The sequence below is a fragment of the Podarcis bocagei genome, assembly GCF_964188305.1.
Source record: "Podarcis bocagei genome assembly, chromosome: 16".
Taxonomy (NCBI): domain Eukaryota; kingdom Metazoa; phylum Chordata; class Lepidosauria; order Squamata; family Lacertidae; genus Podarcis; species Podarcis bocagei.
The window spans coordinates 44160662-44186742 of NC_138142.1; the positions used below are offsets into that span (position 1 = coordinate 44160662).

The 26081-nt window shown below is 51.2% G+C and overlaps 2 protein-coding genes across 2 annotated transcripts in view; both read right to left on the bottom strand.

The window, feature by feature from the left end:
* The window catches only part of LOC308575124 (uncharacterized protein), a 467635-nt gene that overhangs the window by 221274 nt on the left and 220280 nt on the right, over window positions 1-26081 (bottom strand). The gene's annotated exons all lie outside the window — the stretch shown is intronic.
* On the bottom strand, window positions 621-15631 carry KCNJ9 (potassium inwardly rectifying channel subfamily J member 9). Its single transcript, XM_081173709.1, has 3 exons — window positions 15118-15631; window positions 4920-5883; window positions 621-1340 (listed from the first exon to the last, which is right to left on the bottom strand). Exons 2-3 carry the CDS (start codon window positions 5845-5847, stop codon window positions 1012-1014), a joined length of 1257 nt encoding a protein of 418 aa, XP_081029835.1. The 5' UTR covers window positions 5848-5883; window positions 15118-15631; the 3' UTR covers window positions 621-1011.

Below are 26081 nucleotides of genomic sequence, written 5' to 3' on the forward strand. Positions count from 1 at the left end.
TCGCTGGTCTCTAAGGTGCTACTGGAAGGAATTTTTTAATTTTGTTTCGACTACGGCAGACCAACATGGCTACCTACCTGTAACCTGAATAAAGAGTTCACAGTCCATGGAGACCTGCCTCTTTCTGCAGACCTGTGTCTGACTCTAATGGTGATGATAATAATAATAATAAATTTATTATTTATACCCTGCCCATCTGGCTGGGTTTCCCCAGTGCACAATTCAGCGGCCAGGTCGCTCGCTGGACTTCCAAGGCAGGAGATTCCCACCAAACATTAGGAATCATTTTCTGATGCTAAGAGCTGCCTGACTGTGGAATGGGCTTCCTCGGGAGGTGGTGGGCTCTCTTTCCCTAGAAGTTATTTAAATGAAGGTTGGCTGGCCATCCGCCAGGGATGGCTTAGCTGTGATTCCTGCGTTGCATTGGGGAGTTGAGAACCCTGAGAAGTCCCTTCCAATTTGACAGTTCTGTGACTGTGAGGAAGGAAGGCGGGTTCATAGGGGTGGTTCTTGGCCCGTCTCCCATCCTTTCTCCACCCCCATGCAAAAGACGCCCCCCCCAGCCCCAGAGTCTCCCATGAAGTTGGACCACCTCCAGGATCCCCAGTCAAGACTCCACCTTCCTCTTTATTGCCCAGGTTTATTGTCTAGCTGTACAGATACAAATGTCAGGGTTTGTGTGTGTGTGTGTCGAAGGCAAACCTTCCCAACCCCAGGCCCTCCCTGACGGACGACAGCTCCCTCCGTCCAAAATCCCGGCTGCTGGGCGTTGGAGTCTGACGATATCTGGAGGTTTGGGGGAACAGCTGGTTTTAAAGGGGGTCGTTAAGAATCCTTTTTGGGGCCCCTTCTCTGGTCCATCGATGAAGCCCCACATCCACCTTTTGCTCTCCGGCCACCTGCCCTGTCGCCTCGCTCTCTCTGCGGCGTGTCCGTGCTTCCTCCTTGCTGGGAAGCATGCCTGGAGCGGGGCCTCCTGCTGTGGCCCGGCCACCTCTCCCCATGGCCCCCTCAGACCTTGGACTCGCTCTCGGCACTGGCGAGGTTCCCGTTCCTCTCCTTGTCCACGTCCTCTTCCACTGCTGCTTTCTCGGTGGTCCCTTCCTCCACCTTCTCGTCCAGCCGGCTGGGGATGGACCAGTAGAGGTGGGCATCCATGCGGGCGGCCGCCTCGGTCAGTTCCCTGGCGCTGCAGCTGGGCGTGGGCACCTCGAAGGTCTGGTGGAAGCTGTTGTAGTCCACTTCATAGAAGCCGTCCTCCAGAGAGAGGACGGACATGAAGCGGTGGCCCCACAGGACCTCGTCCATCAGGTACGAGCTTCGCGCTTGGCAGGTCATCCCTGGGGGGGGGGGGTCAAAGCAGAGAAAGTGGGGAAACTGAGTCACAATGGGCAGAGTCACCAAACTCCACCTTCAGCTGGAGGCGGACGTTCGACCGGCCGAGATGGTGCTGCGTAATGCCCTGGCATGAAACCCATCTTATATATGGCAGTAGCTACCCTTTTAGGGACGCGGGTGGTGCTGTGGGTTAAACCAGGGCTTGCCAATCAGAAGGTCGGCGGTTCGAATCCCCGCAATGACAGGGTGAGCGCCCGTTGCTCAGTCCCTGCTCCTGCCCACCTAGCAGTTCGAAAGCATGTCAAAGTGCAAGTAGATAAATAGGTAGTGCTCCGGCGGGAAGGTAAATGGCGTTTCCGTGCGCTGCTCTGGTTCGCCAGAAGCGGCTTAGTCATGCTGGCCACATGACCCGGAAGCTGTACGCCGGCTCCCTCAGCCAGTAAAGCAAGATGAGCGCCGCAACCCCAGAGTCTGCCACGACTGGACCTAACGGTCAGGGGTCCCTTTACCTTTTTAGCTACCCTTTGGAACTCCCTGCCTATTGCGTCAGGGATCTATCTTACATGAGCTGCCCACTGTTTCCCTGAGTCATGGGTAGGCAAACTAAGGCCCGGGGGCCGGATCCGGACAGTCCAGGAATCAGCGTGTTTTTACATAAGTAGAATGTGTGCTTTTGTTTAAAATGCATCTCTGGGTTATTTGTGGGGCATAGGAATTCGTTCACCCCCCCTCCCAATATAGTCTAACCCACCACAAGGTCTGAGGGACCAGCACCCTGCTGAAAACGTTTGCTGACCCCTGCCTAAGTCAAGTTGTCACATCTCCTGCGGAGCTTCTTCATACAGAAAGAGCAGAGCCGGCCCACCGATGAGGCGAGCTGAATCACCTGCCTCAGCCAAGAGGAGGCACCCCGCCTGCCCCACGGCTGCCGCCTGAGGAATGCTCCCATATTTAGTTACTTATCTATTAGATTTATATACTGACTGCTGGGTCCACCTATTATTATTACTCATTTATTATTGAATTTATATACCGCTCTGTACCCTGAGGTCTCAAGGGGCTCCACAGAACAATCCCTTCCATCTTTTGGATGGTCGTGAAAGGGGAAAACCAAGCTAAACCAGGTGGAAATGCTATCAAAGGAAGAAATTCTTAGCCACCTGAATGTCTATATAGCCCAAGCAGCTTAATCAACAGAAAATGGCTTCATTGCCCCACTAAATTGCACAGCCAAGAGAGAAACCGCAGAACACTCGCCCCAGTTTTCAAAGCACACCAACGCTTTGACTTGAGTTTAAGTAGCACAAGTACTGTCTGCACTGACTGGCAGCAGTGGCCCTCCAGGTTTTCAGAAAGAGCAAGCAGCCCCACTTCCGCCTGGGACGTTCTGCATGCAGAGCAGCTGTTCTGCCATGGAGGCTTTCATCTAAAAAAACCCCAAAGTTCTAGTCCTCATGGTTCTGTTTTAAATGGGAAGCTGCCTTATACTGAGCCAGACCATTGGGGGTCATCTGCTGGTCCTTTGAGTCTCCCCTCCCTCCCCCCTCGCCCCCAGCCCACCCCAACCAAGCCCAGTGATCTTAAAAGCCTGACACACACACCCCCCACTCCATCCGTGAGCCAGAAGCCTTTGCAAGCAGCACCCAGAGCAAGAGGCTTATGTAAGTGCACACGGGGCAGAGAAGGGGAGAGAAGTCCATGCTGGAGGGTCCTGGGAGGTGAAGCCCCCCCCCCCGAAAGTTCCTGAGGCTCTGGGTCCATTTGCACACCACCAGCCACAGCTCAGCGCTGTGAGAAGAACCTATAGCCTGACTCAGAAACATGAGGACTAGAACCTTGGTTTATTTGGGGGGGAGGCCTCTAGGAACCAGCACTGGAGGTCCCAGGATCACCCCCCCCCCCCCGGGCATCTCTGGGAAGGGTTTGGAGAAACCCCAGAGTCTGAAACTCAGGAGAGCCTCTGCCAGTCAGTGCAGGAAATGCATAGCTAGATGGCCCAATGGTCTGACTCGGGATAAGGCAGTTTCTGGCTGCCCATCTACCATAGCTGTCAAGCGTCCCTTATTTGGCGGGAAAGTCCCTTATCCCAGCGCCGTGTCCCGCTGCTGTCCCTTATGGATGATGTCCCTTAAATTCCCCGGGTTTCAAAGGAAGCAGCTCCTCTCCCTCCCTCCCTGCCGGCCAGGGAGGAGGGAGGCTCCAACTGTGTTGCTTGGCTGCGTTGCTCACCCAATAAGGAGGTGACGGTGGTTTCCCTTGCTGCATCCCCTTTGCTGGGTTGCTGCGCTGTGGGAACCACCACTTGAGGCTTCGTTTGGCTGCTGGTTGACTAAAATCCCTTATTTTCGAGGCTGCTGGTCCCTTATTTTCAAATCTGTAAGCTGACAGCTATGCCATCTACTCATGAGCCCAGTTCTAGCTTAGGGACTGCCTAGTGCAGGGGTCAGCAACCTTTTTCAGCTGTGGGCCCGTCCACCGTCCCTCAGACTATGGGGGGGCAGACTATATTTTTTTTGGGGGGATGAACGAATTTCTATGCCCCACAAATAACCCAGGGATGCATTTTAAAGGACACATTCTAATCATGTAAAAACACGCTGATTCCCAGACCGTCCACAGGCCAGATTGAGAAGGCGATTGGGCTGGATCTGGCCCCCGGGCCTTAGGTTGCCCACCCCTGGCCTAGGGCCTTCTATCCCAGCTCAATCCCACCAGCTCACCTGCAGGAGCATCACTGGGCAAGGTGCTGAGGCTCAATAGGAGCACGAGAAGCTGCCTTAAGAATGCAAGAAGAGCGTGCTGGATCAGGCCCAAGGCCTCTCTAGTCCAGCAGCCTGTTCTCCCAGGGCCTTCTTGGTGGTGGCTGCTCCCAGAAAACTTTGGAGCTGCCTCCCTGGAGAAGCTCCTTGCTGTCCTTCCCTTCCACTGGCAGGTGGAAACCTTCTTGTTCCAACAGGCGTTTGGGAACGGACTGCTTTTAAGGCCTGGGGCCATGCTGTTTTTATTGCAATTACTGGTGTGGTTTTTAATAGAGCTCATATATATAGTATATAGTTTTATATTCTCTCAATGTTTAATTATATTTTCATAATCAATTTTTCTATGTTTTTAGCTGTTCTCGTTTCTGTCTGTAAGCTGCCTTTAGTCCTGTCAGGTGAGAAGGCAGGAAAATCATCATTATCATCATCATCATCCTCACCATCTCTCTCTCTCTGAGCTGTTTACAGCAATAAACCATAAAACTGTACAATAGGGAAACTTTGTTCAGGGAAGTTTTTAATGTTTGATGCATTACTGTATTTTAATATTTTGCTGGAAGCTGCCCAGAGTGGCTGGGGAAGCCCAGCCAGATGGGCGGGGTATAAATAAATTATTATTATTATTATTATTATTATTATTATTATTATTATTATCCTCCTATAAAAATTGGAAACAATCCAGACATCGATTAATCATTGTGGAAAGGTGTCCTCTCAATTGCCTGGGCAGGTCCTGGTGGGATAGAAAAGTTGGCCTATGGGTTGGATAATTTTGGGGGGTCCTCTCCCTCCCTCCCTCCCTTCTGGCCCTCCCCCGCCTACCTGTGGCCTCCACCATCCCCTCCAGGATGACCACGATCTCAAAGTCGTCCTTCTTGAGCTGTTCCCGGGAGACCTCCCAGAAGGGGCTGTGCTCGTTGATCTCATGGCTGATGATGAGCGGGGAGACCAGGAAGAGGCGGTCGTCTCCGGTCTCGAAGCCCACGTTGATGTCCGTCTGGTTGAGGGGGATGAACTCCCCTTCCTGGGTCTGCTTGGACTTGATGAGCTTGGCTCGGATGGAGGCCTCCACGATGTGCGAGTTGCGCAGGTCCCCCACGCGGAACATGAGGCAGAGGCGGTCGTCGCGCAGGGAGACCACGGCGTGCGAGGAGAAGACCAGCGTCTCGGCCCGCTTGTTGGGCTGCGAGATCTTGACAAACATGCAGCCCACCATGAAGGCGTTGACCATGGAGCCCAGGATGGCCTGCAGCAAGAGCAGGATGATTCCCTCGGGGCACTTGTCCGTGATGACCCGGTGGCCGTAGCCGATGGTGGTCTCCGTCTCGATGGAGAAGAGGAAGGCCGAGACGAAGCCGTTGAGGTTGTTGACGCAGGGCGTCCAGGCGTCGTCGCCCAGGTGGTCCAGATCTCCTCGGCAGTAGGCAATGAACCACCAGATGAGGCCGAAGAACAGCCAGGTGCTGGCGTAAGCCAGGATGAAGACCAGCAAGCTGAATCTCCACTTGAGGTCCACCAGCGTCGTGAAAATGTCCGTCAGGTAGCGGTAGGTCTCGTGGACGTTGCCATGCTGGACGTTGCACTTGCCGTCCTTCTCCACATACCGCTGGCGACCCCGCTTCTTCTCCGCCTTCTCGGGCTCCTCGCCCAGGCGCCGCAGGGCTGCCGGCTTGAGCTGGGGCCCCGGGACCTTGGCTTCGGGCGCCAGGGGCTCATGGATGGAGGAGAAGGCCGAGTTGTCCTTCGCCATGTTAGCGCTCGCGGGGCCCGGGCAGCGGCTCCGAGTCTGCGGAGGGGGAAACGCAGGAGGCCGGGTTAGTGCCGGAAGTTGCCTGGTGCAGAGCCAGGCCACTGACTATGATATATATATATATGATATACGATATACGATATCTTTATTGTCATTGTCCCATGCAGAACAATGAAATTGAAAAACTACATAAAACCTTCAAAAACCCCTAAAAACTCTGAAACCCCATTTTAAAATACACTATACTATAGAGACCCCTTATGCTGCGTTTAGAACCAGAATTGCATTAGCGTAGAAACTGTTTCTGAGGCGGCTGGTCCTAGTCTTTCTAACCCTGGACCTTCTTCCAGAAGGCAGAAGCTGAAAGAGATGATTTCCGGGGTGCGTACTATCCTGCATGCTATCTCTGCCACTTTTTTATGGCACCTGGAAGCGTAGATTTGATCCAAGGTGGGAAGAGTGCACCCAATTATTCTCTCTACAGTCTTTACAACCCTGGATAGCATTGTTTTTCCCCTGGCCGTGCAGCTCCCAAACCACACGCACAGACCATAAATTAATACATTCTCCACAGTGCAATGGTAAAATGCCATCAACAGGTCCTTTGAGAGATTGTTTTTCCGGAGGATTCTCAGAAAATATAACCTCTGCTGTGCTCTCTTCATCAGGTCTTTGCTGTTTTCTCCCCAGGTTAGGTCGTCTCTCAACTCCATTCCCAGAAATCGAAACACCGAGACCTGTTCCACGCACTTCCCCTCAATAATAAGTGGCTGAAAATTTAGTGTTGGCTGCTCTGACTGGCAGCAGCTCCCTGGGGTTTCAGGCGGGAAAAGGGTGTTTTTCCAGCCTTTCTTGGAGATGCTGCTAGTGGGGACTGAAGCTGGGCTTTCTGCATGCCAAGCAGGGGCTCTGCCACTGACACAGGGCCCTCTCTTCAAAAGCAAAGCAGGATTCTAGTCCTCATGATTCAGAATAAAGAGTTTACCTGAGGAAAGCTGCCTTATACTGAGCTGGACTATTGGGGTCCATCTTGCTGAGTTCTGCCTTCACTGACTGGCAGCAGCAGCAGCAGCTCTGGAGGATATTCCAGGCAGGGGTGTCTTTGCCCAAACTTACCTGGAGATCCCAAAGGGGACCGAGTCTGGGGCCTTTTGCCAGACAACTATTCCAGCGCTCTCTTTTACATCCACCAGAGGCCAGTCGTGGAACCCTTCCCCGCTGACTCCATGCCCTGCCCACCCTGCACCAGTTGGCAGACAGGGCTGTGGTTGGAGCCGGGTGCGAGTTGCTACCCAGGCAATAAGCAGACAAGATGAAACAGGAGCAGCGACGAGGCTGTCTGTTCCACAAAACGGAAGCATTTTATCTTCAAACGGTAAAAGCAGAAAAGTGTCAAAATTTGAGAGTGCGATTGTGCAATCACAAGGCGGGTGTCGCTCCTTTCCTCTATTTTTAAGCCTTTTATGCCTAAATCTTCACTGTGAAAAGTGCACCCGCTTGCCAAATCACGGCTAGTGCTCTGCGGCTTGTTAGAGAGACCTTTCTTGAAGTCGTGTCCAGCCCTTACCTGGTGACAATCACAGACCCCCCAGAGGAAGATCGTGGACCTTCAGGAAGCACAGAATTATAGAATCACAGAACTGCAGAGCTGAAAGGGACTCTAAGGGTCATCTAGCCCAACCCCCTGAAGTGCAGAAATCTCAACTAAAGTATACAAGACACAGGATTTTGGCATTTTGCTCTTCACTCCAGCCACACCCACCCAGCCTTATTATGGTGACCTTGCCTCTGCGCCAGGTTTGGACCAAGACTGATGCTCTGGACCCGACTTGTTTGGACTGTGGGTGTTACGCTTAGAGGCTTTGATCTCCTGGGATCGGGACCCTAGTCCCTGGGAACGAGACTAGATGCTAGAGGGTGCCAGTTCTACCTTCTGTACATCCAAGGATGCTGGAGAGAGGAGCGGAAGGTGGGCTGGGAGGAGAAGGAATGAATATTATGCAAAAATTCAAGAGTATTATTCAAAATTCAACAGTGGAATGGTCTCCCTTGGAAGGCAGTAGAGGTTGGATAGCCATCTGCCAGGGGTGCTTAAGATGTGAATTCTGCATTGCTGGGGGTTGGACTAGATGACCCCTGGGAACCCTTACAACTCTGTGATTCCATTATGCTGTGAGTTCTGTGGCCCCTTAAGCGCTTTCAGGCTTATTGCGGCACCAGATTACATGGAGAAGAGTCCAGATTGTGAACTCATAGCCACTGAGAAAGCAGCCCAGGGTCCCACAGCTGCCTTTGTGGCACAACAGGCCCATTTAAGGTCCTGCAAGGCTCTGTTTTGTGAATTTTTGATGTAACAGACCAATGGTGTCAGCCACTGGGCCCCGCAGGGAACCCTGGAGTCTCCAGAAAGTGCTCTGTTAATTGTGCTTGCAGGAACATTAACTGCTCCCAGGAAACATTTTTTTGCTACCATTCCTGCACCCACTTCGCAATTCATCGCGGGCCCAACATTGCCCAGCCCTATTCCCAGGGATCGCTGGCTGCAGAAAATATCATCTTCATGGTGCTGCCCCATGCTGCAAAAACATTAGCATTATTCATCCTGCTCCTGGCGTGCGCCTGTGTGTTTTTAAACTGCCTGCGTGGGGGTGTGGTGTGGGACCTGCCGATGCTAAAACTGGCATCCTTTTCGCATGGTGGGTTCAGGGAGAGGGTGACGTGGATTGGGGGGGGAGAGGCTCTCACTAAGTGGGTATTGTGCCTAGACAGGCATCAATTTTTTAAAAAACACACACACACCTACCTCTGCAGGTGTAAACACAGAAAAAGTGGGGTTTACGTAACAGCCATGTTTCTCTGCACTGGGAGACACTGGATGCTGGAATTTACAGAACAGGGAGCCTGTTCCTGCTGGCTTCTGTCGCTGGGATTCTTGAGCTGTGATTCCTGCACAGCAAGAGGCGGACTGGATGGGGACCCCAGCTCTGCAATCTGTGATGCTAAATTTATATCTTGCCCTCCCTCCCGAAAGAGCGCAGGGTGGCAAAGCCCAAAAAAACTAAAGGGAACGGGGAATTATTCCAAAGCACACAGAGACTGAGGAAAGGGCTTGAAGGAAAAGGAAGGTCAAAAAGGCAACGTTCTGGATCAGACCTGTGGCTCCTCTAGTCCAGCATTCTGCCCTCACAGTGGGCAGTCGGTAGCCCCAAGGGGAATCCCAAGAGCAGGATCTGAACGCAATAGCCCTCTGCCCTCCTGCGGTTTTGAGCAACAAGGCTATTCAAAAGCACGGACTGCCTCCATCTGTGCGGGCAGAACATGGGCATTGTGGCTAGTAGCCACTGATAGCCCTCTCCTCCACGAATGTGTCTAATCCTCTTTTAAAGCCACCCAGGTTGGTGGCTATCGATGCCTCCTGTGGCAAGGAGTTCCACAGCTCAACTATGTGATCTAAGGCTTGCACACTTCAAAATCTGAAGTTGCAACCACGAAGCCTAGAAACTTGGCCTTTTAAAAAATGCAATATGTAAGCCTTCCCCCTCTGCCTCAGTTTGTTGTTGTGGAATAAGTTGCAAACACCACTTATAAAGTTTCAAATCACATGCTTATTTCCCATGCGTGTTTAAAGGCTTGTTCCGGGTCTTTAGACTGGAGGAGGAGATCGCCCAACTCCCTCCCAGGCTACCTGTCCTGATCTGGGCCCACGGATCTGTGCCTCCCTCAGAAGGGCTGGTGGCAAAGCTGCGAGGAGAGCGGGTGGGTGTGTTGTCGAGGCCCAGATGGCTCGGCTGATTAAGCACGGCTCTATTTTTAAACTGCGTCCGCAGCAATAATTGAACAATTGCACCCGTTCCCGATAAACCGTGTCTGTCTTTGGTTATTAATAGACAGTGTTTGGGGAAAGAGGCCACTCTCACCTGAGAATGTGTTCATAGACTCAGAGTATTATAAGGTCGGAGGGGACCCTGAGGGTCATCTAGTCCAACCCCCTGCAATTCAGGATTCACAGCTGAAGAATCCCTGGCAGGTGGGCATCCAACCTCTCCTTTAAAAGCTCCAGTGAAGCTTTCTGCAGGGAGGAGTCCAGAGTGGAGGACCCAAATCAATCGATTTAAATGGCAATAAAAGAGAGTCTGACTAAATATCATTAAGAACTTTCTGCCAGTAGGAGCTGTTTGACAGTGGGACAGACTCCCTCAGAAGGTGGCGGATTCTCCTCCCTTGGACGTTTTTAAGCAGAGCTTGGATTGTCAGCCTGTCAGAGATTATTTAGCCGTGGTTCCTGCATTTCAGGGGGTTGGACTAGATGGCCCTTTGATGCACCTTCCAAACCTGTAATTCGACTGTTCTGTAAAAATGATGCAGAAAGGGGATTGAGAGGTGCTTTGCTTTCTTAGGATACCCGAACTTTTGGGTCAATTGACCGGCAGGAGTTTCAATATGGAAGAAAGATTGTGTTTTGCTTTGTTTTTTTTCCAAAAGGGTCAGAATTAATTTACAGGATTCACTGCCTTTTGAAGCCCAATCTCACAAGGGGACCCAGACCCCACAGGATGCCCCCCCCCGCCTTTCGTTTTGATGGTTTGCAGGTAGACTCTCTCCCCTCCCCATAGTGCAGAGCAGAGGAGGCTGTGTGCTTCTCTTACGTCAGACGCAACGCTAGGAACAGATTGCTGCAAAGTTGGCAAGTGCTTTAACTGACAGGTCTGGGGGCGAAGGTCCCAGGTACACCTCCCTGGGCCCAACTCTGTACCCCAAGGCTGAGCCCTGCATATCCAGGCCCTTAGAAGCCCCTCTTGAACCCTTCTCTGCCAGTGAAAGATTGAAGTGCCCAAAAAGAATCCAGGTGGGGTTTTTTACGTGTGTTGTTTTGCAGCTGGATTTCCTCCTCTTCCTGACTTGCTCCTGCATTGCATTCATGCCCCCGTTCCTATCTGGGACCCAGTCCATGCCAGCACCCTGGCAGAGACAAGACTGGCTGAGTGTGGACTTCAGCCCCTTCCCCTTTCTCCTCCTGGCAAGGAGAAGGAGGAAGAAGCACACCAAGTAGGGCAGCCCTGGGGAGGTGCGTGTGTGTTTGTGTGCATGCGCACAGCACCCCCTGATGCGCTTCAGCTGCCACCTCACATACCCGCCTTGGACGCTGCCTCTTATTTTTGAGCCATGTTCAGGCTCCCCTCCGGAAGCTCTCTCCATGGTCCTGATTCTTTGCCCATCAGCCTAGGCTCCCGTCTGGTGGTCTTTGGTAGCTCAACCTTGCTGTCCGCTGGCTGCTGCTTGGAGGTTCATAAGAACCCAGGAAGAGCCTGGCTGCTGGATCAGGCCAAAGGGGGGAGGGCGTCTAGTCCAGCAGATGCCCATCGTGGGAAACCCACAGGCAGGATTCCACCACGAGAGCCCTCTCCCTTCCTGCATTTTCTAGCGACTGGCATTCAGAAGAATCGCTGCTTCCAAGTGTGGCAGCAGAGCAGAGCCTTAGGAGAATGGGGGTGTTGAGCCCCCAAGGAGTTCCCCTATTTTCACTGGGGACTGGGACACAGGAAGCAGCCTTATGCCGAGTCAAACCACTGAGGCCCACACTGCCCAGTATAGTCTGCACTGACTGGCAGCAGACAGGAAAGGGCTCTTGCGCTGGGGTCCAGCTTGCAGGCTTCCCAGCAGAGGCACCTGGTGGCCACTGTGAGAACAGGAGGCTGGACTGGACGGGCCCCCTTCGGCCTGATCCAGCAGCCAGACTCTTCTGATGTCTTTATGGAACCTCCAGGCCCAGAGGCAGCCTATCTGAACTCCTAGGACCTTAGGGGGATTTGGCCACTGTGAGAACAGGAGGCTGGACTGGATAGACTCGCTTTGGCCGGATCCAGCATGCTTTTCTTACGTCCTTGCGTCTTTAATCCAAGGATAGCTGCTATGATCTGACTGCAGAGAGAGAGAGAGGCTACTGTCTGGACCCTGAGGGTCCCCAAAGCTTTAGGAAAAAGGGGGTAGGAAGCCACAGGGAGCCCCCCGCCAATCCATCAAACCCCCTATGCTCCCTCTACTAAGGATATGGGTCCTATCCTGAATCATCTCCCGATGCTGAGCTGAGCTTCCAGGATCCATTGGAAGCAGAACGCCATAGAAACTGCTTGCAGCCTGTGTCAGGATTAGACTGTTTGAAGTTGCTGGTGGGTGGGTGGGAGGTTGTTCCCAAGCCCTGAGACCTTCCTAAGAACCGCCAACCCCACCCAAGACACAAATGTTCCTGCGGGGAAGAAAAGGTTCCCTGCTCTTGCCAACCCACCAACATCTGGCCTTGCCTGGTCCTCAATTTGCAGCCTGACTGCCCCCCCTTTCCCCCTTCCGTCTCCCTACATATTTTAACTTCCTTGTTGAAAAATGAAATGCACCAGGAGGGGACGGCGTCCCCGCAAAACCGCCATGCCTCTTCCTGCCCACCCGACTGATCAATTGTCAGGCACGAGGATTTGCAGATAGAATAATAGAATTGCAGGAAGGCGCCCAAGGGCTCATCTAGTCCACCCCCTGCCATGAGGACGGGGGTCCTGAAGGGCTGTTGTTCAGTGGCAGCCCAGAAGGTCATGGGTTCAAGGTCCAGCGATGTCTCCAGGCAGGAGTGGGAAGGTCTCTTTGTTTGAAACCCGGGAGAGTTGCTGCTGCTCAGAGTGGAACAAGGGCCTGACTCTGCAGAAAGCAGCTTCTTAGGAGTTCAGATGCCCTTGATGTTCAAAGAATTAGGCCTTCCTTGGTCTCCCTCTGCTGCTCCTCAGCCTCTCCTGTCTTACAGGGTTGTTGTCAAAAGGATAACATTATAGGGAAGGACTGGCGTCCGTCTCAGTGTCAAATATTTTCTTTGCAGTTTTCATCGATGGGACTGGTTGCTTTTTCTTTTTCTGCTGGTCTTGATATTTGCTGTTCTTTAAACTGGATTGCATGCATGGCTTTTTAATATTATATGGATAAATTGTTGTTTTACTGTCTGGTTTTAAACTCTGCATATTATATATTTTTATAAGTTACCTTCGGTTTGTTGTTGTTGTTTTTAGAAAGGCAGTTAAGAAACTGACTGACTGAAGTATTCATAATAATACAGAGGATTTAAATATCTATTGGGAAGTGACTGGTGTCCAAAACCCAAATATCTCCACCAGCCCTCTTCCTCCCTCTGGCTGTCCTACCTTGCAGTGTTGCTGTAAAAGGAAACAAGGGAGCAGATCCACATTTATCTGGACAAGAGGCTTCAGTTCAAAACCCAAAACACCCTTGAAGCCTGCAGGGCTCCCCTTCATATTATATCCCTCCATCAGGCTTATCCTACTTTGCACGGCTGGTTTTGCAAAGATGAGATGTTAAAAATTTACATATTTATGAAAAGAGAGATCTTGGTTCATGCCCCCTGGCTTCTCAGGAAGTTTGCAAGAGACCCTTTATAAACTCCCTCTCTGCTTTTGCTGCCTTAAAAAAGTTGTTATGGTCAGGATAAAACAAGGCATAATAAGCATATACAATTCTGTGATTTTTACGGAAATTGACCTTTCTCCCCTGCTCTCCTTTGCCCTTTCTCTCCCATTCCCCAGTCTTTCCTGTCTTCCATGGCTGTTGTTTTCAGAATTAAAACAGGAGATACCATTGATTTTTACTTTGCAACTCACTCTGGAATTGCCCTTGCAATGGAGAGTGGGACATGAAAGTTTTAAATAAAAACAAGTTTGCAGATTTTACGGAAAGGAAGCATAAGAGGTGGGAAGTGAGATACGACTTTCCCTCCTCATCTGCTGTTAAGGCCTCACAGTATACTCTGCAACTCAGAACCATGAGGCCTGGAAACTTGCTTTATGTAAAGGGGAAGAGCTACTGGCTGAGTGGTTAGAGCACTTGCTCTGCAGGCAGTTCAAGTTCAATCCCCAGTGCCTCCTGCTAAGGCTGGGAGAGACCCCAGAGAGTGCCTGCCAGTCAGTGCAGCAAGTACTGAGTTAGCTGGACCCTAAGGCTCTGAATCAGTACAAGGCAGCTTCCTAGATATATAAGCCTAAACTGAGGAGACTGGCTATGGCAAGTTTCAGGGCAGGTAAGACACAATCATAGAGTCAAAAGGGGCCATAAGGGTCATCTAGTCCTACCCCCTGCAATGACAGCTGAAGAATCCCTGACAGACAGCCATCCAGCCTCTGCTTAAAAACCTCCAAGGAAGGAGAGCCCACCACCTCGTGAGGAAGTCTGTCCCACTGCCAAACAGCTCTTGCTGTCAGAAAGTTCTTCCTGATGTTTAGTCAACATCTCCTTTCTTGTCCTTGGAATCCACTGGATTGGGTCCAGCAGCAGGAAACAAGCCGGCTCCCTCTTCCATGTAACAGCCCTTCAGATAACGGAAGAAGGCTCTCATATCTTGTCTCAGTCGTCTCTTCTCCAGGCTAAAGATCCCCAACTCCCTGTTTAGGGAAGCTTTTAATGTTTGATGTATTACGGTATTTTAATATTTTGTTGGAAGCCGCCCAGAGTGGCTGGGGAAGCCCAGCCAGATGGGCAGGGTATAAATAATAAATTATTATTATATTATTATTATAAGGCTTGGTTTCCAGACACTGGATCATCTTGGTCGCCCTCCTCTGAACAACCTTCCAGCTTCTGGATATCCTCCTTAAATTGTGGTGCCCAGAACTGGACACTGGACTCCTGGTGGGGTCTGGCCAAGGCCCAAATAAAGCGGTATGCATTATTCTCTGGTGTCTGGCTCTTAACCAGAAGGTTGGTGGTTTGAGCCCACCCAGGGACACCTGTGGGTAGGATTCCTGCATTGCAGGGGGTTGGACTAGATGACCCTTGGAGTACCCTTCCAACTCTACCATTCTCTGGTTCTCCCCTTCCCCTGATTTGCTCTCCTCCACACACCTTCCAGCTCGTCCGTAAGACCTCCACCCCTCTCACAGGAACAGAGGGCGCTGCCTTCCTTCTACCGGGTCTGACCATTGGTCTACCCAGCTCCATACTGCCTACACTGACCGGCAGCAGTGGCTCGCCAGGGTTTCAGCAACCCTGCCTGGAGGAGATGCCCCGGGGGGGTTTGAACCAGAGACTTCTACTTGCAAGGCTGCTTCCCCTTAGAAGGTTATTCTCTCCGTGACCTCCTTCCCAGCCCACTCCCACCCGGGAAGGACCCCTTCCCGCGAAGCCGCCAGGAGCTCGTTTCCTTGGCAACCCGGTCCCTGCATCCTCCTCCTCCTCCATCCTTTGCTAAGGCCGCTGGGTCCCTCGAGGGAGCTGTCCGCTCACCTGGTGGTGCTGAAAGCGTCCTGCCTCTCGAGGTCAGCGGCAGCGTGGAGAGCGGAGAGGGAGGGCCGGGCAGGATCCGTGGCCGCCCCCCGGCGGGGCCCATCTCGCCCGGGCCCCCCTGCATGACATCCCCGGCGCCTCTTGCTCCTTCCCTCCTCCGCCTAAATTTAGCTGCAGCTCATCAGCCCCGGAGTCAGTCTCTCCCTCTCTATATATGGGAGACTCCCCCCCCCCCCACCGCGTTCCCAGGCACCCTTACTTCCCGGCCGTCGCCAAGGCAACGGCTCTGGACGTCCTTTGGCTGGGATGCTAAATGGTGGCGAGGCTGCACCGTCTCGGCTTAAAGAGAGAACCGGGAGGGGGAGCTCTGGCGGGCGAAGCAGAACCAACATCGCCGCCCCCTCCCCGAAAACGCACGGCCAGGCGTGATTTTGGAACTGGAAGGAGGGTGTCGCTGAGGGCCGGGTGTGCGCCGAGTGTCGCTGGGGGGAGAAGGGAAACGTCAGGCCACCAGCCAGTCACGCTCTTATAGAATCATGGGATTGTAGGCTTGAAGGGGGTACCCAGGGGTCATCTAGTCCAACCCCCTGTCGTGCCAGAATCACAGCTAAGGAATCACTGATGGGTGGCCATCCAGCATCTGTTGGAAAACCTCCAGTGAAGGAGAGTTCTTGCTGCTGCTGCTGCTGCTGCCGTTGTTCATAGAATTGTAGGGTTGGAAGGGAACCCCAAGAGTCATCTAGTCTAACCCCCTGTGATGCAGGATTCACAGCTCAAGAATCCCTGACAGGGGGCCACCTGATTTAGAAATCTGCAACGAAGGAAAGCTCACCGCCTTCCAAGACTTTTGGTTTGGCCATCAGCCAGTCACTCGTTGCAATTATTTATTTAGTCTTGATTTTAATAAGAATTGAACAGAGAAAGTGAAGGTGACCAAAAGAATCAGCTCACATTAAGATTCAATAACCATCCATCCCGCCCTCTTAATTTAGACATATCTATAGGTATCAGCTCTTCAGATGTCCAGATAAGCACAAAATGAAATCCACGTCTGTATGAAGAAAGTTCCAAGGCTGTCAGGAGTGGCGGAGGCCCTCAGACGGTTGCATAATGGATGGTGCATAATTTGTCCTTCCTGGCTCAGAGTAGAAGGTCTCTCGGAAAGCCAGTGTGGTGTAGTGTCAGACGAAGACCTGGAAAACCAGGGTTCAAATCCCTTGTTGTTGTTTAGTCGTTTAGTTGTGTCCGCCTCTTTGTGACCCCCTGGACCAGAGCACGCCAGGCACTCCTGTCTTCCACTGCCTCCCGCAGTTTGGTCAAACTCATGCTGGTAGCTTCGAGAACACTGTCCAGCCATCTCCTTCTCTGTCGTCCCCTTCTCCTTGGGCCTTCCATCTTTCCCAGCATCAGGGTCTTTTCCAGGGAGTCTTCTCTTCTCATGAGGTGGCCAAAGTCTTGGAGCCTCAGCTTCAGGATCTGTCCTTCCAGTGAGCACTCAGGGCTGATTTCCTTCAGAATGGAGAGGTTTGATCTTCTTGCAGTCCATGGGACTCTCAAGAGTCTCCTCCAGCACCAGAATTCAAAAGCGTCAATTCTTCGGCGATCAGCCTTCTTTATGGTCCAGCTCTCACTTCCATACCTCACTACTGGGAAAACCAGAGCTTTGACTATACGGACCTTTGTTGGCAAGGTGATGTCTCTGCTTTTTAAGATGCCATCTAGGTTTGTCATTGCTTTTCTCCCAAGAAGCAGGCGTCTTTCGAATCCCTACTCAGCCACAAAGCTCCCTGGTTGAGCTTGGGCCAATCACTTCCTCTCAGCCTAGTCTACCTCACAGGGCTGTTGTGCAGATTAAATGAAGAAGAACATGAAAAAGAGCCCTGTAGCTGGATCAGGCCCAAGGGGCCCCGTCTAGTTCAGCCTCTTCTTCTCACAGTGACCAAATATACCTATGGACATAGGAATGGAGATAGACTGCCTCTAGACCTGGAGGCTCCATAAGAAGAGTCTGGCCAAAGCTGGTCTAGTCCAGCATCTTGCTCTCACAGGCACCAGCCAGATGCCCACAAGCAGCCCCCAAAACCTGATGGGCCTCAAGTCTTTCCACAGATTATATTTCTGGAAGCTACCCTGCGTCTTTGCCAGAGCAGCTGCTTGGAATGAAGAAGGCCCCTTAATCAACCCCCAGCATCTCCCAGGTGGGGCTGGGAGAGACTCCTTGCCTGAACCCCTGGAGAGCTGCTGCCAGTCAGTGTAGACCAGGCATGTCCAAAGTCCGTTTCAGGGGCCTGATCCAGCCCCTTGGTTGGTTTAATCCGGCCCCCGTGGCAGTTTATTTCCTGGGGTAAAATCCTAAAAAAAAAACCCTCAACAACTTCAGTCCTAAAAAAAAGGTTAACAACTTTGGTCGGCCCTCACGGCCCTTCACTTCATCAAATCTGGCCCTCTTTGAAAAAAGTTTGGATACCACTGGTGTAGACCATGGGTAGGCAAACTAAGGCCCGGGGGCCGGATCCAGCCCAATCACCTTCTCAATCCGGCCCACGGATGATCTGGGAATCAGCGTGTTTTTACATGAGTAGAATGTCTCCTTTTATTTAAAATGCATCTCTGGGTTATCTGTGGGGCATAGGAATTGGTTCATTTCCCCCCCTCCAAAATATAGCCCAGCCCCCCACAAGGTCTGAGGGACAGTGGACCGGCCCCCTGCTGGAAAAGTTTGCTGCCCCCTGGTGTAGACAATACTGGGGGATATGGGCCAATGGTTTGACTGGGCAACTGGCAGCTTCCACGGTTCCTATGTAGCGTGAATCTGGAAGGAGGAGGGAGCGGTGTGTGCTCCGCTTAAGTTTAACGTCAGAAGGACAGCAGGACTTGTGTAACTCGCCCCTCTCTGCCCCCCACCTGCCTTCCCCGTGTCAAATTAATAATGCATTTTCTGCTGGCCACGTTTGCATAGCAGAAATAATCAACAGTGCAGCAATGAGTTTTTAATGAAGGGAGCAGCTGAGGGGATGGGAACAAAATTGAAGCATCGCGGGGGGGGGGGAGAAGGATGGGAGGAGCTGTCTTAGAAGGACCTAAGAGGAGCCCTGCAGCTGGATCAGGCCCAAGGGGGCCCATCTAGTCCACAGGAAAGGAGAGTTGCTCGTGGGTGGGCAACCTAAGGCCCAGGGGCTGGATCCGGCCCAATCGCCTTCTCAATCCAACCCACGGACGGTCCAAGAATCAGCATGTTTTTACATGAGTAGAATGTGTCCTTTTATTTAAAATGCATCTCTGGGTTATTTGTGGGGCATCCCCCCCCACAAATCACCCCCCAAAAAAATATAGTCCGGCCCCCCACAAGGTCTGAGGGTCAGTGGACCGGCCCCCTGCTGAAAAAGTTTGCTGACCCCTGCTTCTGTGCTTGAATCCTGCTTGTGGGTTTCCCCTAATGGGCATCTGGTCAGCCCCTGCGAGAACAGGATGCTGGACTAGATGGGCCTGATCCAGCAGCCAGGCTCTACTTCGGTTCTTATGGAACTTCCAGGTGCAGAGGCAGTCTATCTGGATTCCTGTCTTCTTTGGGACATTGGGCCGCAGTGAGGACAGGAAGGACATGGGTGGCCTATGTCAGGGCAGCAGTTGGGGGGGCAGGTCAGCAGTAACTCACCAGGTGTCAGTTAACTCTTTATTTGAAGAAACCGAAACGGCACAGGCCTCGTGGTCACAGCAGCTCTTCCCAGTAGGCCTTGCCCCCAATGAGGCAGTTGTGAGGACTGCTTTCCCAAGGCTCTCTAAGACTCTTCCCCTGGTTCCTTGGGCTCCTTTACCTTTTCTCCCTTGGCTCTGTCCTCTTCATGCCTCTTCATGTCCTGGGGGGCCAGTGGAGACCCCCTGTCTTCTTCAGCAGCCTGCCTGATCTCCGCCTCTTGGTCCCTTCGTTTCCACCTTCTGCTCCTGCCTCTGAGTCTGCACTGCTCTCTGCCACAGCCTCTTCCTGCTCACTAAACCCTGTGGCTTCTTCCTCCTCCCAGTCTGCTCCTTCTTCTCCCTCCCACCACTCATCACTGTCCCACCACCAATCCCTTGAGTCTCTTCCCTTGGGGGGCCTCCCCCCACTCCTCCATGGCAGCCGACCCTTTGGCCGGATCCAGCAGGCTCTTCTGATATGCTTTTGTCCTCCTAGACTCCCAAACCAACAGTGGAAGATTCCACCTGTCTTCTTCTCTTCTCCCATATTTTTCTTTCTTTGAAGAACTGCTGATGGTGCGTCTCTCTCCCCCCCCCTCTCTCTGCCACTTGCAAAATGCAATGTCTGCTCCCTCCCAGCCAGCTCTGTCAAGAAGGATACCTGTCAGGTTGCCCGAGATCCAAATTGATCAGGCGGGGGCAATTTGTCACCAGGGGTTCGTGTGGATTGCAGAAAAGAGAGAGAGAAAGAGAGAGGGAGAGATGCTGGCTTCTTGCTGAGACAAGCAGCTCTCTCTCAGTGGCTCAGCCAGGTCCAGTCGTGGGGGGGGGGGGCAGGTTTTGAGGTGGTGGGGGGGAGACACACGACACAAATGAAAACAGAACATCTCTTGTTCTCGCCATTTGGATTCCACCCAGGGCCTGTGCATTTCAGAAAAGGGCCTCCTTGCCTCGGCCTCGATGCTTCTCATTTTATCTTGCGTGGTAGGATCTCCATTAAAAGACTCTTCTCCCAGCCCCCCCAGCCCCCCCGGCATGTTTGAAAGGGTCAGGATGAAAAGGGAACGGGGGAGAAAAGCCTCCCACTTGCATGTGTGTTCGTTTCGGAGCAAGGAATAGAAAAGGCCCTTTTCTGCAGACAGGATGGAATTTTTATTTCTTCTCGCAGCAGAGTGGGACTGCGGAACTCCCTCCCACAGCAGGCAGTGATGGCCACTGATTCGGAGGGCTTTGAAAGAGAACTGGACAAATTCATGGAAGCAGAGGGCTATTGATGGCTGCTAGCTAGGAGGGCTATGCTCTGTCTTCACAGTCATGGGCAGCAATACTCATGAATCCCATTTGCTGGAAGCCACAGGAGGGGAGAGTCCTGTATTCTACAGGACCGCCTCTCCTGGTCTGCTCTGCAGAGGACCTTAAGGTCCATGAATAACCATACTTTAGAGGTCCCGGGCCCTGAGGAAGTCAGACTATCCTCCACCAGGGCCAGGGCCTTCTCAGTGGTGGCTCCGACCTGGTGGAATGCTCTGTCCCAGGAGACCAGGACCCTGCAGGATTTATCCTCCTTCCACTGGGCCTGTAAGACAGAGCTATTCCGCTTGGCCTTTAATTTGAATTCAGCCTGATCTTTTATTTCCCTTCCCTTCCCTCACCCGCTCTGAGACCCCACAGCTAATTCTCCCCTGGCCTCCTCACTGGCCCAAGTAGGACCAATTCAGCCAGCTAGCCCTGGGGATTATCTAATGCTCATTTCCCCTAAATTGATTTTTTAATTTTTAATTTTATTGTTATTCATGTTTTTATACTGTATTTTATGCTGATTTTATAATTAAGTGTTTTAAATTTGTTGTTAGCCGCCCTGAGCCCGGTTTTTGAACCAGGAAGGGTGGGGTATAAATAAAATTATTATTATTATTATTATTATTATTATTATTATTATTATTATTATCCTGCTTGCAGGTTTCTTATAACGATCATCTGCCTGGCCACTGTGAGGACAGGAGCCTGGAGTTGATGAGTCCCCTTCAGAAGGCTCTTCATATCTTCTCATGTTCTTAAAAGTATTTTTTTGGGGTGAGGAGGAGACTACTTTTATTTAGAGTTGCTGGTTTTTTACACACATTGACCGTCGAAGGTGACTTTTAAACCGATGACACAGGAGCTCTTGCAAACAACCCAGTTGGAATCGAGAAGCAGTTTTAACAGCAAGAGAGAAAGAATTGCGGGGTCATGGAAAGGAAGAAAAGATGGTGGAAAATGTGGTGGGAAGGAAAATCAGGAGACAAAGGACAGGTGTGATATGTTTGTTCCTTCTGCTTCACACACAAAAAGCTCCCTCTTTTGATTTGCTTCCGTCTTTTTCTCTCCAGGGACTTCTCGCCCGATGAGGCTGCCCCCGGCTCCATTTCCCCGGCTGAAAAGGCCTTGCCTTCCAAGGGAGTATCACTGTTGCAAAGGCACCTGGGCCAAAAGAGCCTCTGCAAAATCCCAGCAGAAAGGGGAATGTCGTCTCCGGAGCGCAAGTTACCTGATAGCCCTGACCTGGAGCTCCTTTCGTTACCTGTCCCCCTGCAAACGCCGAGGGGGAGATGGGGTCGCTTTCCCAGGATGGTCTCCCTGTGTGGGGCAGCCTTTGGGATGGGCCAGGTGAGAGGGAAGGCGGCTAAGGAGAGGTCTGCCTAAGGAGACAAGGAGCCACAAGGCCTGTGCTCTGCCCTTGGGCAGAAATGTTCCTGAATGCCCGGTTCCAGGGAGACATGGAAGGGGAGGGGGCTCTTGTGGCTGGATCCTGCCCGTGGGTCTCCCATAATCAGCATCTGACTGGCCACTGGGAGAGTAAGATGCCCCCTGTGGCCTGATCCAACACATTCTTTTTTCATCTATCTATCTATCTATCTATCTATCTATCTATCTATCTATCTATCTATCATCTATCTATCTATCTATCTATCTATCTATCTATCTATCTATCTCTATCTATCATCTATCTATCTATCTATCTATCTATCTATCTATCTATCTATCATCTATCTATCTATCTATCTATCTATCTATCTATCTATCATCTATCTCTATCTCTATCTCTATCTCTATCTCTATCTCTATCATCTCTATCTCTATCTCTATCTCTCTATCTATCTATCTATCTATCTATCATCTATCTCTCTATCTCTATCTCTATCTCTATCTCTATCTCTATCTCTATCTCTATCTCTATCTCTCTATCTATCTATCTATCTATCTATCTATCTATCATCTATCTATCTCTCTATCTCTATCTCTATCTCTATCTCTATCTCTATCTCTATCTCTATCTCTATCTCTATCTCTCTATCTCTCTATCTCTCTATATCTATCTATCTATCTATCTATCTATCTATCTATCTATCTATCTTTCTATCTTTCTATCTTTCTATCTTTCTATCTTTCTATCTTTCTATCTATCTACCTACCTAGGTAAAGGGACCCCTGACCATTAGGTCCAGTTGTGGCCGACTCTGGGGTTGCAGCGCTTATCTCGCATTATTGGCCGAGGGAGCCGGCGTACAGCTTCCAGGTCATGTGGCCAGCATGACTAAGCCGCTTCTGGCAAACCAGAGCAGCCCACGGAAACACCGTTTACCTTCCCACCGGAGCAGTACCTATTTATCTACTTGCACTTTGAGGTGCTTTCGAACTGCTAGGTTGGCAGGAGCAGGGACCGAGCAACGGGAGCTCACCCCGTCGCGGGGATTCAAACCGCTGACCTTCTGATCGGCAAGTCCTAGGGTCTGTGGTTTAACCCACAGCACCACCTTCCTACCTACCTACCTATTTATTTATTTATTGGTTTTCATATATTACATTACAATACAGATGTACCAAAACCAACACCATTTCCTCCCCATACGTTTACATTTATATTTCCTCAATCCTCAATCCATCATATTATTCTTTTCTCCTTCCTCCCACTTCCCTCCACCCCCTCGATTTCCTCCACATTATACAATTTACAATAATCATTGCATTCTACAATCTTCTCAAATCATCTATATATTCTTGTTATCTTTCCTTACTAATTTTTCTTCCATCCAGTACTTCACATTTTAATCTAGGCATATTAGCGTATCTTTTTTTTAGCAATATTTTGCCATATATTCATCAAAACATTTCTACTCCTTTTTTAAATTTTTGATTCGACTGATTTCTTATTATAGCAGTTAATTTTGCCAAAATTAAACATTCATTGAGTTTACAAATCCATTCCTCCTTTGTAGATCCAACACACTGTTATTATGCTCTTAGGAAGGGGCCTGGAATGGAGAGAGAGAGCAGGGAACAGCTTTTCTCCATCTCTCATCACACTAGAATTCTTGGACATGCACCGACGCTGAGTTTTGGAAGATTCGGGACAGATAAAAGGAATCTTTTCATGCAGACCAGGGTTAAACTGTGGAACTCCCTGCCACAGGAGACGGTGAGGGCCACCAACTTGGATGGCTTTAAAAGAGGATGCGACAGATTCACGGAGGAGGAGAGAGGGCTATCGATGGCAACTGGCTACCCTGGCTCTGCTCTGCAGCAATGCTTGCAAATACCAGTTGCTGGAACCCCCAGGAGGGGAGAGGGCTGCTCTTGGGTTCGGATCCTGCTCACGGGTTTCCCAAATGAAGCATCTGGTCAGCCGCTGTGAGAACAGGGGGCCGGAGTAGATGGTCCTCTGGCTTGATCCAGCAGACGGGCTCTTCTTACAATCTTGTGTTTTGTAAAAGAGTGAAATGTTGGAGCAAACTATGTTGAAACAAGAGGAAGGAGAACGCAGCCAAGAAACCTGTTGTACTCTGAAGGTTCAATTAAGTCCCTTGGTTCCCCCAGAACAATAACCTTAAAGTTCAGCACCCAGGTCCTTTAGTCATAGGGAAAACCACAAAATGTGTAATTTTGTAGGTCTCTCGCAAACATGTGCATTGTGCTGGGTGATGATCGTGCCAATTCCTCCAACTCCCAGACAGAGACAGAGGAGTGCCGTACTGCTAGAAATAATTTGCCACGACAAATCTGTGGCCCTGGTGATGGAGTTGATCACATGAGGACATGAACTCAGGGAAGGTCCTGTCAGATCAAGGTGAAAGATGGAAGCCAGCTGGTGGTGATGGGTAGGAATGGAACCTCCACGTTCAGATAAAGTGTACCTCTGAATCAGGGAGCAGGTGGTGCTGTGGTCTTAACCACTGAGCCTCTTGGGCTTGCAGATCAGAAGGTCGGCGGTTTGAATCCCTGCGATGGGGTGAGCTCTGTCCCAACTTCTGCCAGCTTGAAAGCACACCAGTGCAAATAGATAAATAGGTACCACTGCGGTGGGTAAATGGCGTTTCCGTGCGCTCTGGTTTCCATCACAGTGTTCCGTTGCTCCAGTTTAGTCCTGCTGACCTAGAAAGCTGTCTGTGGACAAACGCCGGCTCCCTTGGCCTGAAAGCAAGATGAGCACCGCAACCCCATAGTTGCCTTTGAATGGATTCAACCATCCAGAGGTCCTTTCCCTTTACGTTCTGCCTCTGAATCCCAGATGCTGAAGACCCAGTATAGTATAGGCAAGAACTCTGCAGTGCATCTGGGATCCGGAGCTATTCTGTCTTTGAACACAGAAAATCCATTCTGAGCAATTTCTGGATCAGGACTCAAGAAGAGCCCTGGAGCAGCTGAATCAGGCCCATATAATCCAGCATCCTTAAGGCCAAATGTCCTTAAGAACCTAGGAATTCAGATAGACTGCCTCTGAAACTGGAAGTTCCTCCCGAGGCTTAGTGTGGTCAGAACTGAGTCTACGCTTCCAGAGTTTACATTACTTCTGGTCAATGAGCCACCAGAGCCGCTAGAGGGCTGTGAAAATTTGTGTCCCGGGTGTTTTAGACTCATCTACCCATGTACCAGGGACACAGGTGGTGCTGTGGGTTAAACCACAGAGCCTAGGGCTTGCCGATCTGAAGGTCGGTGGTTCGAATCCCCGTGACGGGTGAGCTCCCGTTGCTCTGTCCCAGCTCCTGCCAACCTAGCAGTTCGAAAGCAAGTCAAAGTGCAAGTAGATAAATAGGTACCACTCTGGCAGGAAGGTAAACGGCGTTTCCGTGCGCTGCTCTGGTTCGCCAGAAGCGGCTTAGTCATGCTGGCCACATGACCCAGAAGTTGTACGCCGGCTCCCTCGGCCAATAAAGCGAGATGAGCGCTGCAACCCCAGAGTCGGCCACGACTGGACCTAATGGTCAGGGGTCCCTTTACCTTTTTACCCATGTACTATCTGAAACCAAAGGGGCCAGATGTGGAAATATATTGGCATTATTTTCAGCTCTCCTGCTCCACTATATTTATTTTGTTTCATAAAATCTATGCATTGCTTAATTGTACCCTACGATCCTAGTCTGGGGCCTTCCCTCATCCATCTCATCCACAAGAGGCCTGGAGGGCAGAACATGAGAACGGGCCTTTTCTGCAGTGACTCCCCACTTGTGGCATGCTCTCCCCAGGGACGCTCGCCTGGCACCTTCACTGCAGAGCTTTAAGTGCCGGGCAAAAACATTTCTCTTCTCTCAGGCCTTTTAAACTGTGGGTGGGAGGTTATTGTTTTAGTTTGTTATTATGTTATGAGGTTTTGTGTTTTTACCGTATTTTTTGCCCTATAGGACGCACTTTTCCCCCTCCAAAAATGAAGGGGAAATCTGTGTGCATCCTATGGGGCGAATACAGGCTTTCACTGAAGCTTGGAGAGCAAGAGGGGTCAGTGCGCACCGACCCCTCTCACTCTCCAGGCTTCAGGAAGCTATCAGCAAGCCTGGGGAGCCCGCGGGAGTTCCTGCAGGGCTCCCTAGGCTGCGGATAGCAGCCTGCTGCACGGAGCGTGGGGCGCGCTGAAGCAGAGCGCCCTGCGCTTCGGGCAGACATTGGGCAGCCCCACAAGCTCGGGGGACAGCGGGGAGGCGCAGCGCCGCCATCCCGCTGTTCCTCGACCTGGTGTGGAGGCTGGCGCTGGGGAGAAGCGCGCTTCTCCCCAGCGCCAGCCCCACAAGCTCGGGGGGCAGCGGGGAGGCGGAGCGCCGCCATCCCGCTGTTTCCTGACCTGGTTTGGATTCCCCGACCTGGTTGGGGGGGGGGAAATAAAGGGAATTTTCCCCCCTTTATTTCCCCCCAAAAAAACTAGGTGCGTCCTATGGGCTGGTGCGTCCTATGGGACGAAAAATACGGTATATCATAAAACACCCTGTGATCCTCGGATGAAGCACAGTGTAGAACTTTTTAATAAGGATAATAAACCCCAA

Coding starts and splice junctions, on each gene's coding strand:
- KCNJ9 (XM_081173709.1), bottom strand. CDS start 5,847: ATGGCGAAGGACAACTCGGCCTTCTCCTCCATCCATGAGCCCCTGGCG. Junction 1,341..4,919: donor GGGGATGGTGGAGGCCACAG/GTAGGCGGGGGA, acceptor CCCCCCCCCCAG/GGATGACCTGCCAAGCGCGA.